At 49.5% G+C, this 13,515-nt stretch overlaps 1 protein-coding gene across 1 annotated transcript in view; it reads left to right on the top strand.

Moving 5' to 3' along the window:
• LOC142557430 (uncharacterized) overlaps positions 1-13,096 on the top strand; it is a 156,728-nt gene extending 143,632 nt beyond the window's left edge. The window contains exons 4-6 of the mRNA XM_075669272.1: positions 6,805-6,974; positions 8,494-8,826; positions 11,237-13,096. Of these exons, the coding sequence (XP_075525387.1) occupies positions 6,805-6,974; positions 8,494-8,826; positions 11,237-11,959 (1,226 nt within the window). The 3' untranslated portion in view covers positions 11,960-13,096. The remainder of the gene's footprint in view (positions 1-6,804; positions 6,975-8,493; positions 8,827-11,236) is intronic.
• Positions 13,097-13,515: the final 419 nt, after the last annotated feature.

Here is a 13,515-nt window from a genome sequence, read left to right as displayed (position 1 = left end):
CAATGATAAAATGTGCAAGCGTGACTCAACGAGAACGTAGAAACAGACACGCAGAGACACAACTGTCTTTGTGTGTCTGCTTCTTTCTACGTCCTTGTTCAGTCGCGCCTACACATTCTATCATGGATTCAAACCAACTAGCCCGCCAACGTGTTTTAACTAAATTAACCAGAACGGTGTCGCGCGCGCAAAGCTAAACATGAACACAGGTCGCTCGATGAGTGCGGAAACTCGCTGTCAGAATTTTTGAGTGAGGAGTCACGGCAGCAGCAAGCGAATTGACCTTCATGCACCTCTCGCTTCAACGAGAACGAAACGTCGAAAGCACAGCACATACGAATCTACCGGTACTACGCGCACTCTGCTAACATCGCAGATCGCTTTGAAGATGAGGCCCGCGCAGGCGTGCACTTTGGCCATGTCGCAGATCGCTTTCAAGACAAACGAGCTATGCACGAGCGCCGGCAACGCGTCCTTACGGCGTCCGCCAAAGGCGTCTACTACGGCGTCCGCGATTCGCGTGGCCAACGCCGTAGTAGACGCCGCGGTTGTCTCCACTCTGTGCGGAGCGGCGGGCGAGGAGGACATCGAGGCGCCCTAACAGCCGCCGGAGAAGAACGCCCCTCCTCCCTCGCGCGCGACAGGAGAGGGCATGCATCGGGGTATCGTTCCTCGCTCGCGCTAGCGACATTGAATCGCGTTCGCCGGCTCACCCTCACACGCTTTCACTCATACGAAACCTCACGACGACGCCGACGGCCGAAGTGAGCCTGGAGTGTCCATATAATTGCTGTAGCAATAGAATTCCGATATTGCGAAAGTTTAATGCCAAACCCGTCAGTTACATCCCCGTTGCGTTTCGGTGGGCGCCGGATGCGCCTTCCGTTGTGGCGTTCCTTCACCGACCAGAATGCCACCGATCTTATGAGTGCTCATGCGCGTCACGTCGCGCAACACAGACAGATAAGCAATCAATTACTTGATAAGAATGATAAGGTGTGAAGAGGGGTTATATGGGTCTCATCATGGTTGATAGTGGTTGGACGCGGATAGATGAGGTGCTAAGAGCGATAAGGGCTTATAATGGTCGGATCAATTCTGATAATATAAATAAGCACTGATAACGGTTGATAAAGGTCGCATCAAGTCCGATAAGGACCGATAAGAGTTGATAAGGGTCAGATACGTCCGATAAGGTTGGTAAGGACAGGTAAGGGTTGATAAGGATTGGCTAAGTTGCGTTAAATTTGATAAGGGTTGATAAGGACCGAGTCCGATAAGGTTGATAACGATTGATAAGGGTTGACAAGCTTTATATTGTCCAGATCAAGTTCCATGACATTGATAATGACACCGGGCTGCATGGAGATGAGCTAGTATCGCAATGCTTGCGCATACATAGACAACTCCCAGAGGAGTTTATGCATAAATTTCTTAGCCCAAACCAGAAGGTGCTGCCGGCAGTTGTCGCTACTATTGAAATAAGCAGGGGTTTCAACCACGAAGCCGTTTGTTGCCCCCTACAACTTCCTGACGTTAAAGTGACAGCACAGAGAAGCTCTAAATCAATGTAAACCAACCAACTGCTATTTTAAAACTCGATTTTCGTTGATTTCACAGCAACAGGCTGATCACTAAAAAGGGGAAATTTTGCTAGTTGTCGCAACTGCACTGCTCTTTAGCGTATACTTTCTAGGCTTGAATTAATGGAAAGAACTCAGACGCTAATGTGGCGGTATTAATGTGGTAGTATTCTGAACATCGTAGAATTTCTCCATAATGTCGAATTCTGTAATGGCACCATTTTGAGCCAATAAGAGAGGCCGTAGCAAGCCTTTGGGCCAATCATAGCTGACAATAAGATGGCGAATTCGACAATAGCACTCCGGTATATGAAAAATGAAAAATAGGGTGGATGGTACTTTTGATTTTATCTCAAACTACATGCCGTACTGGCTTCAAGCGGCTTTGTCGCTTTGTAAATGGGTACTTTCCAACAAAATAATGAGTTACATGCAAGGATTAACAGCGATTATGCATGCGCGCGCAGAAACTTCGCCTTCGTGAGTGTAGAAATGTACACGACTCTTTGAAAACTTAGAAACACAGCGTAACATATATAACGTCACAAGGACGTCTGAAGCCGAAAGCATGAAGAGCAGACAAACCTGCGTACTACGAATCATTTCCACTGTAGCTCAGCGATCACAGCACCAGATCTCATTATCGTAATTTCTGTAGGAAAGTTTAAACAGGGAAGCACTGCATGTGTTTGTACAGTCCGAAGGGCTGAAGCTTTAGATAGATAGATAGATAGATAGATAGATAGATAGATAGATAGATAGATAGATAGATAGATAGATAGATAGATAGATAGATAGATAGATAGATAGATAGATAGATAGCAGTAGGCGAGGTTGGAAGCATGTGCTTCTATCTGCTTCATTACACTTCTATATGGTTTAAACTACAGCGATGTCCGATACTAAAAAAAAAAAAATGTTGGTCAGCCTGAAAAAAAAAAAAAACACCGATAGACAAATCGGAGATGACATAACGACACACAAGTTGGTTGAAAAATTAAAAGAAAACAAAAGATGTGTACACAGAAACTTGATTGGACCGACAAAGATAAAATACGATAAAGTTCGACATTGGATACGCGCTGTCCATTCTTTGAGGCTAGGTTGCGCGAAACACGAAAACAAAATTTCCACACTGCCCATAATGTCCTCCTCGCAGTGTAAGGAGAAGGTCGCGGCCAAAGAATACATATATCCGCATGTATATACCCTAGCACACTGTGTAATAAAGATACTTCTACGCTCGGCCGCCTTACAACGGACTCCACAGCTGCCCGTTGTGTGGGAAGGAAGGTTCGGGCGGTGAGGATGGGGCCGTTCCTGCCTCCTCCGCCCGCCGCTACGCGGCGCGGACGGCACTTGCGAAGAATAGCGGTGGGCGTCGCCGTCCCGTAATGCGCGCGCGCGCCGCGAGTGTCGTCGCCTTCGGCCAACTTCCGCATATCGCTGCGGCCCCGAAGTACCGCGCTTTCCGCTGTATAATCCCTTGCTTCATCTTGCTTCGCGAGGTGGCAGTGGTGGTGGCGTGAAATGCGCCAAGTTAAAGTATTCGGACAAGGATTACACGATCGTGGAAACGTGAAGCGATCAGCAGTGCATGGTCGTATCGACAGTTATATGATCGGCAATAAAAGATTGGTTAGTAGCCCCGGCGAAGATAGGCCCCCTTGTCGAAAACAAATGGCCCCAAGCCGATCGAGACATCTCCTGGTTCATCGACTGTTGATCGATTTACTACGTTACTGTCTTCTAGGAGAATGCAACGGTACGACAATATGACAGCGCGACCTCGCCAACTTCTTATGTTTGTTTAAATCCACGTACAAGTATTCGTTATAACGAACTTTGAAACAAGGCACAATGGCTAATAACGAAACAGCAGACGACGCTCACAAGCATTAAATACTAACCGTTATGTTTATTCGTAATGAAAACCTACCAATAAAGATTGGTTGTATGACGATTAACGCGGGCATCGTCATGCGCGATAGAACAAGAAAAATCCGCAAATTACACGCAAGATATGTCAGCTCGGCCCAAATTAGCACTCTCCTGACGTTCCCTACTCTAAGGTATGGAGTTCTTTCCCACTGAACATTAAGAATGGTGTCCACTTTATAAGCTCTGGCAAACAGCAATGTTAGCGCCGGTAGAATTCAATGATTGTGCACGCTTCAATGATAGCGCTAAGATGCCAATCATGTATTAATAATAATAATATTTGGGGTTTTACGTGCCAAAACCACTTTCTGATTATGAGGCACGCCGTAGTGGAGGACTCCGGAAATTTTGACCACCTGGGGTTCTTTAACGTGCACCTAAATCTAAGCACACGGGTGTTTTCGCATTTCGCCCCCATTGAAATGCGGCCGCCGTGGCCGGGATTCGATCCCGCGACCTCGTGCTCAGCAGCCCAACACCATAGCTACTGAGCAACCACGGCGGGTTATCATGTATTGGCAATGCCTACCGTAAGCCAACCCATTTTCTTTGCCTCGTGTTTTTTTTTTCTCTTTAACGCGCATTAAAACGTAGGTACACGAGAGTTCTTGCATTCCACACTACTTGGATAAGTACTCGGATACGCAACTTATAGGATACGCGCGAAATCCGAAGCAGAACGCAAAAAAAAAAAAAGAGCGCTAGTTTGGACTGGCTGTTAAGCGTTATAAAGCTAAATTGACTGACATGACATATAGGACAGGGCAAACGGAGTGCTGAACGGAATGAAAATTATCGCTTCGCCCACCCATTACGCTTGCCACGTCCTTTGCTCGGTTTCTCCATTTACCGAAGTGGAAGCCACTAGAAGATTATTATTATTATTATTATTATTATTATTATTATTATTATTATTATTATTATTATTATTATTATTATTATTCACCTAGGGGTGGGGAAGAAGGGTTAATTGCCACGGGGCATAATGTGGGAATAAAAGTACCATGCGCACTCTTAAAAAAAATTACGCCCTTTGGGGCTTATCTCGTCTCCCACAACAATAATCGTCATGTGTCTTGCCCGCGTTTCCTTTCTTTAACGCTGCGAGCTCGGCACTTGCCAGTCACGAACGATTTGCGCGTTATCAGTGTGACATAGCATTCTCGACAGGAAAGTAGCGGGCGCCGAGTTTTCAAGAAAGGAAACGCAAACAAGGCAGATGACAATTATGGTTGCGGGACAAATATGCACACCAGGGTGCAACCGTTTTAAGAGCGTAAGCCCGGAGGCCCGCGTTTTACGCAGATATTGAAACAGTTACTTACAAGATGCACTGTCCTGGAGCCATCGTTCCATAGCCTTTTGTCAGCCAGTACTCAACTTCCCATAACCTAAGTACACTAGCGCGAACTTTCTTTGTTCCAGGGCACGTTCGATGTAGATGGCGGTCATCCGCTGAAGACGGAGCAGCGATGCGCTCCAAACACGGCACACTCTTAAAAAAAAAAGAAAAATAGAGGGGGAGAGAGAGAGAGCGTTTACGCCATTTAGAGCTTATGTTATCGCCAAACGATATTCGTCATCGGTCTTGCTTTCGTTTCCTTCCATAAAAGCTCTGCGCTCGCTTTTTCCTGTCGAGAATGCAATGTCGCGCTGATAAAGTGCACGCCCTTCGTGCCCTGGAAGTACACCGGGCGCGAAGCGTTCAAGAAAGGAAAGTCACACAAGCTAGATTACGATTTTTCTTTGGAAATGAGCTCCATAGGGTGCAAACTTTTCTTGGAGCGATGGGCATTGTCTTCGTACGACTGACCCCATGGTGCAGCCACAAGCCTTGTGACAGTAGACATGAGAACGCGGCAAGTCGTATACTTACGCAAGGCGCACCGCACGGCGGAAGACACGGCAGTGCCCGTTCTCCTCGGCACTCGCCCCCACGCCTTCGCAACACTGCCCTCGCAGGGGCGCGAGCCGTCGTCTTCGCTTTCGGTCAGCGGCGGCGGCGGGCCAGTCTGACCCGGCCGCGAAGAACGGAGCGCCGCTTCCCCGGCTCGTCACCGTGGGACGCGTCAAGGCAGCGGCGACCCCGGAGGCTCGCGGACCCGAAAATTGAGTGCGCGCGCACGACCGCTCCACGCCACGGGCCGGGGAAACACCCGCCCCATTCCGCGCGGCGTGGCGTGACGTAGAGAGAGGGATACGTACACCAAGTTGATACGTGCGCCTTGACGTGTTGTCGGGCCGCCTCCGACTGAGCGATCCACGACCGAAATTTGACACGACGGTGAAAACTTAAGAGTGCGGTGGCACTCTTAGTTGGACTGTTGGAACATAATTTGGACAGTGGATCCAAAACGAGTGAAAGGCTCGCAGCGAGATGGAGGCTTGAAGTGATTGACAGTCGTAGAACGAAGAATGTCGCTGAAGCCTACGCGTCGACAAGTGGGCTTGGGCAGTTGTTGCCTCGACGAAGAATGCGTCGAAACGTTGGCTTCAGCGACATTCCTCGTTCTACGACATATATTTTTTCGTGAGAGCAGCAACTGCCCAAGTCCACTTGTCGGCACGTTGGCTTCAGCGACATTCCTTGTTCTACGACTGTCAATCAGAATTCGTATATGTACGTCAGCTAATTACTCTTCGTTCATTTCCGTAACGTCACGACAGACACGAGCTTCTTTCACTGTGGGCGTCTCTCAAGGATTTGTGGAGGCGCAGTGCGATGGTTGTTGGCGGAGCCCGTGCTGAATAATTCTTAGACTGTCAATATTGAAAAAAAGAAAAAGCTTTTTCGAGCTGTATTAGTAAATTATCGTACTACAGTACCGATAAGACCAGTCTGACGCGAGAAGACGATAGGTAATCCAGAGAAGTAGCAAAAAACGAAATGCAGGTGGTGACGCCTCCTTGAAGTTTCCGCACCATTACACCGTGACGTCACAGATTCTCACTGCGCCCTGCTAGAGCCTACTTAATTTTCTATCGGTAAAGACGGGCTAAAGTGTTTACTAAAAGAGCCGAAGACAGCGCTTAATTAGCAAGTTTCAATAACTTCAACTCAGCCGTATTTTATTTTTAAGTAGAAAGCTTGACTCTTAGTATTGTCTCTAGGTTTCGGCAGCTCGAAGCGTAACGGAATGGTTCAGGGTGGACTTCGAATGAAAAATTGAGTACAGATGTGCGAAGTTTCGAATACAAATCGAACAGTCTTTGCTATTAGCGTGCGTAGTATATGTGTTTGTGCCGCGGAGGTTATACATTTAAACTTGTTCGTGTGCAGGTTGGTTCGCGATAATCTCTGAGGACGGCCACACGGCGGGCTACTTCAGCTGCCTGGAGCAGGTGGCGCTGGCGCAGGTGTCACACTTCCTGGCCAGGGAGCCTCTGCAGGGTTACCGGCTGCTGGGCCACAGCCATGAGACCGGCAGGGCCGAGTACAGCCGCACCGTGGTGCGTATTGCACGCTCGGCTGTTGTTGTTGAGGTTTTGTTTAGCTTGTCCGTATAACGTGTTACCCCTTTACGGAATATCCGGGTTTCTATAGAGACGTGGGCGGCAGTAGCTGTTCGCCTCCTCTCCCCTGTCCCCACCATTCTCTCTCCTTTACTTTTTTTCCCCTTTCCCCCATCTATACAGCTCTGTGGAGGTGCCCTCGCACGAGAGGCAGTAACCGCGCTGTACTTTTCTCTTCCCTTTCTCAAATAAGATCACTCGCACAGTAGCTACGCTGCTAGCGACATCTCGTGATGAGTTGTCCAACCTGAACCCGTTATGAATGATTTTGTTGCGTGAGTGTTCTCGTGTTCGCTGGCGCCGTTTGCCGCTATAATGGACCAACTAGCACAGTTCATCGAAGTAAATACACACACATACGCGCACAATGTATGCTAGCGATCGTATCACTGTCGACTCTCTACACCAGCAGCTAACTATAATATACTTTGAAATCCAAGCAAGACGCAGTTGGCAGAACATGGAGGCTTGAAGTTGAATAACAGTGGTCACAAGGATTGTCGATGGTTTCGGCGGCGGCCGTTGCTTTTCGCCGGCTGTTATTCACTAGAATATGGTTAGTCGCTGTTTGATAGAAACATTTATTAGAATGGATGACCTGGCTCACTGTCCTCTACGTGAAACTCTGTACCATAGGATGACGCCACCAACTCGACCGCTCACGCGAACGTACCCGGTATTCCGTGGAGTGCAATTAAAGAAGGTCTATATTGCTGCTACCCGGCGTTCGCCTGAGAGCATTGAAAGTCGTTGGATAGCTTTAGCTTGTCCGTGTACCTATTACGACTTACGGAAGACCGCGGTTAACCGGAGACGTAGGTGCGACACGCCGCGTTGGTGGCGCCTTCTTGTGGCGCAATATTTAACCAGAGAGGACCACAAAGCTGCCACATTCAACTTAGATTCTAAAGCGTCGACAGCGACTGCTGCATTCGTCCACACGCAGTTTTAATAATTTTCCTACGACGAGACCACCTACATAATGCTGAAACGTTTATAAGGCGTTGTGGCTTGACAAGGCGTTCCAGGCTGTGGCGACTAGCATTGCTACTGCAGTCGAATTATCTCAGCTAGTACGGTAATCCGTGAACGGTGTACATATAAGAACAACGTAAAACTAGTTCTTTTTTTTATTTTATTTCTGTGGTATAGCCCGTCTGCCTCTTTTCGGCCGATCGCCCCGATAAACTACAGAAAAGGCTTGCTGTCCAGTGTCTCTGTCACGTCCCTGTCTTTTTGTATTGCGCTAAATGCTTTGCCATTATAAGTAAACCGTACCAGCTAGCCCAAGAATCAGCCTTGCTAAGTCTTGCTGGTTGGTGCATATATACTTCAGATCTGAGACACATTTGTTACAGCAGTATAGAAAGACGCGTTGCCGCCCTCCTCCACCGAATTCCGCCTCTGTCTTCGATTCCGACTGTGATCAATTTTGGTTTTCGTTACGTTCGCGCAGGTTCTCCCTGGCCAGGTGCTGGGCTTCCTGGGCGTGTACGAAGACGTCAACATCCGGGCCACGTGCGTCGGCATGCTGCGCCCCGCACCGGCCGAGTGCCGCTACGCCAAGTGCTGCCACGGTGCGACGGGCGACGTGGTCTTCGTGCCGCTCGCCTCGCGCGGCAAGTTCTACTCGGTGGCGCGCCGGTCGTCCCGCTCGCCGAACCACGTGTTCCCGCTGGCGCAGCTGCTGCGCTTCGCCAGGGTGCCGCTCACCGTGCGCCTGGTGTGCGGCCCGCTGCTACGCACGCCCACGGGCTTCACCGGAATCCTCAGGCTGGAGCACGTGCAGGTGCGGTGCGCGCCACAGCTGCGATTTCTTCGGCGAGAGTCTGCGTGGTCGCTGTCGACGTGTGTTCGCGTCTGCAGCGCGGAGAAAGTAAAAAAAAGAAAAGGCCTAGGAGGGAGCATGGCACAAACGCGATTGGTGAAGCCAAACGAGTCGGCCCAGCACGTGATTCTCGCGTGAGAAAGTGTGTTAGGTTAGGTGCTCCCTCTTGTGCAGGTAGGAATATAGCCGGCTGGAATAGGGGGCCGTAGTACATATTGATTAAAACCTACCGGGAACCGAACACACTCGGCCAATACGCACACTCTAAGGGGGTCACGTGTTGGGCCGCCTTTTCGAACGAAAAAGGAAGGGAATGGCCTGTCGACGTCTGTTCACGTCTGAAGCGTGGAGAAAGCAAAATTCCTACGAGGGAGCAATGCACAGACGCGATTGTTGAAGCCAAACTAGTCGGCCCCCAGCAGGTGATCCTCGCGTGAGAAAGCGTGTTATGCTCTAGTGCTCCCGCTAGTGCAGTAGGGATGTAGCCTGCTGGTATAGGGGCTGAAGTACGTATTGATTAAAAGCTACCGGAAACCGAACACACTCGGCCAATACGCACGCTCTCAGGAGGTCACGTGTTGGCCCGACTTTTCGAACGAAAAAATAAGGAAGGGTATGGCTTCACAGCAGTGGCGTAGCAACGGGGGGGGGGGGGGGGGGGGTTCGGGCGGCCGTGGGCCCCGGGGCCAGTAGGGGGGAGGGGGCGTCATATACGTCTGAAGACACCTGAAAATTGTCGATATCCTCGCCTACCTCGACTACACCCAGGGTGGGGGAGGGGGGGTAGGGTGTGTGACAGAAGAGCTAAGGGCCCCGGGTGCCAGACGACCTAGCTACGCCACTGGAAGAGAGTTTGGCTCTCACCTAGTTCATTTCCTTCCACCATGGTCTGGAGCCAGTCAGAGGGTGTAGGCGCCGTTAACCGTAGTTGACGGCGGGTGTTATTCTGGACGCCGTCAAATTCGCCACGTTGCCTTCTGTGATTGGCTCACAGGGCTGCTACGGCGTCCCTTATTGGCTCAGAACGCCAACATGGTGGAGTTGGGCAGTGTCTAGAACAGCACTTCTGGACACTGGCGATGTTTTCTTTTTCAAACCGTGCACTCCTCTCTATATTCTCCCGGCGCTCCGGGCCAGGGCCTATTTCTCATAAGCCTTCCTTCACACTTTTTTTATAACTAGGCTTCATAATTGTCAGGTGACGCTTCCCCTAGTCATTTCTTTTCTTTCCCTCCTGGTAAAACAGAGTTACAGGATCAGTGACACAGCGCATGCGCAAAGCCCTTAACCGGCTTGGATTCTTTCTGTATGGAAGGCAGCTAGCTCGTGCTAAACCCGTGTACATTATAGTTCTAAAGCTTCCTACATTTTAATCACTAGCATCGCGAACTTGAATTGCTCATAATGTCCTGGCTCCTGTGTATGTTCCCGTGGCTCTCTGCGGAAGCGTACGCAAGATCGTTGTTCGTAATATGTTACCTGCAGCGAGTGGTACAAGGAGGAAAAAAAGATGCAGTCTCAGCCAGCATCTGTCTCAGCATAGTAAATTAACCGGCTATAAGAGCACGCTACAAAATTCCTTTGCAGACGAGCAGAATCTCTGCCAGTCCGCATTTCTCACTTTCTGTGCTGCTTTGACGGGCTGTCTACTATTACGCTTGCGCTTCGACTGCTGAGTACGTATACATGAACAACTGTGTCTATTCAGACGATGAACTAGCCCGAAACCGCGCAGTGCCACTACAAGGACGGCAATTGAGGCTCCTGGAATCGTGCTTTGCCAACAGCTCTCGCGCATGCGGTGAAGACCACCCGCTGGAGGAAAGCATTCCTCGGCGTAGCATCGCCGCGTCTATTTCAACGATGCTGCAAGGCGCGATAACCGCGCTAACTACGTGTTCCGTAGTCCCCCCTCCCAACCCCCCCCCCCCCTCTGATTTGTTGGCCACGTACAAGAAAGAAAAGCTAACGTGCAGTGTAAAATGGACGTAGCAAGCTGCGACGCCAGGTCGTGTGCGTTTTATTGACGCGCGAGTCACTGAACAGCTTTAGCATGCATCAGTTCACTCGATGAGTCTGAAATTCAATGTCTACGAGTTTTAAGCAATGGTTCATGAGGTAGGCTCCTGGCGAGGGAGGTGGAAACGAAGTCGCGTGAGGGTGGAGTCTGTTCCAGAGAGGGGAGCAGGCGGAGCGGATTGGTTGGAGGGAGGAAAGTGCAGTTGGCGGAGGAATCGTATGAAGGCATCAACGCTAATGTCTTGCAGTCTTTTAAGTGTAACTTTAATACCTTCGAGCTTTTTTTCAAACTTCTCATTACGAATAAGTACACCTCTCTCACGCATCGCTGTCCCATGCTGTTGTTCCGCAGGAACAAGAGGTGGTCCTCGCCTGCAGCCTCCAGGAAGGTCGGCCCACACTGCTGGAGATCGACATGGGCTCCACCTTCTCGTTCATGCCGGAGCGCGACTCGCGCAAGATGGGCAAGTCGAGCCAGCTGTACAACCGCATGCTGCGTCACTGCCTCGAGGAGGCCGACAGATGGCGCAGCGAAATCAAGGTGGCGCATCACGTGGTGCCCAAGCACCAGCTCCAGGCGCCGGGCCGAGCGACGGCCCTCAAGAAATCTCTCTCTTCGGCGAGCAAGAAGTCGGCCTGCTCGTTCGCCGACCTGCCCTCTTCGTCGGGCGTCCCCACGCTCAAGTCCCAGATGTCCACGTCGTCCAAAAAGTCCTCCGCGTCCTCGACGTCGAGCAACCCGTTCAAGAGGCTCTGGTCCCTGCACAGGTCGTCCTCTTCGAAGAAGGCCAGCGCGGCAGCCAAGTTCGGTGACGGCTCCGAGACGACCGACGAGTTCGAGAAGCTCGGGGTGTTCCGGACGGTCGGACCAAACGCTTCCACAAGGCTGTTCGCGTCCACGACGGACCACATATACGAGTCCATACCGAGACCCCGCGCCACTCGGACCCCCCGCTACCTGATGGCCAGGGACGTGCTTCCCATCAAGGCTGCCAAGGACTTCGAGCCAGTGGGCGACGACGGCTACGGAACGTCGCACATGGACAGTGACTCCGTCTACGACTCGATTTCATAGCCTCCCTCCACTGTTGTAACATGCGGGCCTTTTCCTTATTTGTTGGTGCTTGCTTGCTTGGACAACCCGTGACACTCCACGTGGTCTGATGGCGGAACTCTTGTGGCATATGACTCAGAATGACGGTCTGGAACCACGAGTGCCTGTTTGTGAAAATCAAGCAGAAGTGCTGTACACGACTTCCTTCAGCAGTTTACGCTAGCTGTAGAGTGGTTCAAAAAAGGACGTCTGCACACAGGCGTGTTGGTACAGCTCCCTTGCCCAGTTTCCGTATCATCAAAGAAGTGTCGTGCGATGCACAGCAGTTCAAGGCGCATTAGCTTTCCCAAGGCATACATCAACACACAAGCAAGTCAATAGTGGAATAGAGCGCAACTGCAGTATGGCCATCATCATGGCTGGAAGGTTAGGGCATGCCACATGGACGATCTGTGAATAGGACAAAGTGCCACAATAGCTAGGCAGCTTGGCACAAGCGCAAAGAATTCAAGCAGCAGCAATACAGACTGTAAAAGGATTTTGTGAAGTGCCGAAAACTAGTAATGAGCAAAGTCGCTTGTTCCAAGTTCTTAGAGCTGTTTCATCCAGTGCATGAAGACTGAAGCCGACGAATACTAAGGGCACTTCACACAATGTGCATTGTGACATTTGGGACCACGTGTTTGTTTTAATACTAGGAGTATGTTCGTGCAGTTGCAGATCTTTTCTAAAAACATGCAAGAATAAGGATGTTGCACGCAACAGCGAATGTGCCTTAGGGTTACCCCAAGTATGCTATAGGCAGCACCATTAGATTTCAAATCTTGTGCTTACAGTGAAGATTTCTTTTGGAGCTTAGAATTCGCTATAGATCACTCCTAGTTTGTTGAAATTTTAGCAACATATTTGCTCACTAGTTCACAATATTTGTAACAAAGGGCTTCACCAAGAGTATAACTTGGGAGAACTAGTGCGACATGCTCGACCACAACCTACATGAAGAAAACAAGGACTTAGAAAACAATGTCTGATCCTTTGCTTCTAACATCACTTGTGGCTGAGTGAACTTAAGAACTATCACCTGACTTAAGTATTTCAACTGACTCTCATTTTTCCATTGCTTCTGGCTTATAAAGTGTCTGCTGATGGCAAGATTGATTTGCGATTTGACAAGTTTATGCTACTACAGCTTAGGCTAACATTTCTACACAAAGATGCTGTAATGCAAGATCACTGTAAGCAAAATGCATTGGTTTGAACCCCATTCAATGTCATTTTGGAATATTGCTTGTATTTAGGACATAATATATTTTGTAATGCTCAGAAGAAAAATTGTGCTTCAGTAATTCAACATTTAGGTCCATACCATTTTGTTATGCATTCAGATCAGCAGTTTGTTTGAAAGAAGCAAAAAAAAACATAATCAAAAAGTCCTATTTCTATATTTGTGATTATCAACATATTCGCATTATGCAGTTAATAGTGAAAGCCCCAGAGATGTTTGATATAGTAGATCCCTTTTGAATTGAATTCGTGGAAAAGCAAGCAACATGGAACATGTGGCTGGTACCCTAAGA

The sequence above is a fragment of the Dermacentor variabilis genome, chromosome 9, assembly GCF_050947875.1.
Source record: "Dermacentor variabilis isolate Ectoservices chromosome 9, ASM5094787v1, whole genome shotgun sequence".
NCBI classification, from domain to species: Eukaryota; Metazoa; Arthropoda; class Arachnida; order Ixodida; family Ixodidae; genus Dermacentor; species Dermacentor variabilis.
The sequence above is the reverse complement of the archived record's forward strand: the minus strand, read 5'-3'. Positions and strand labels throughout refer to the sequence as shown.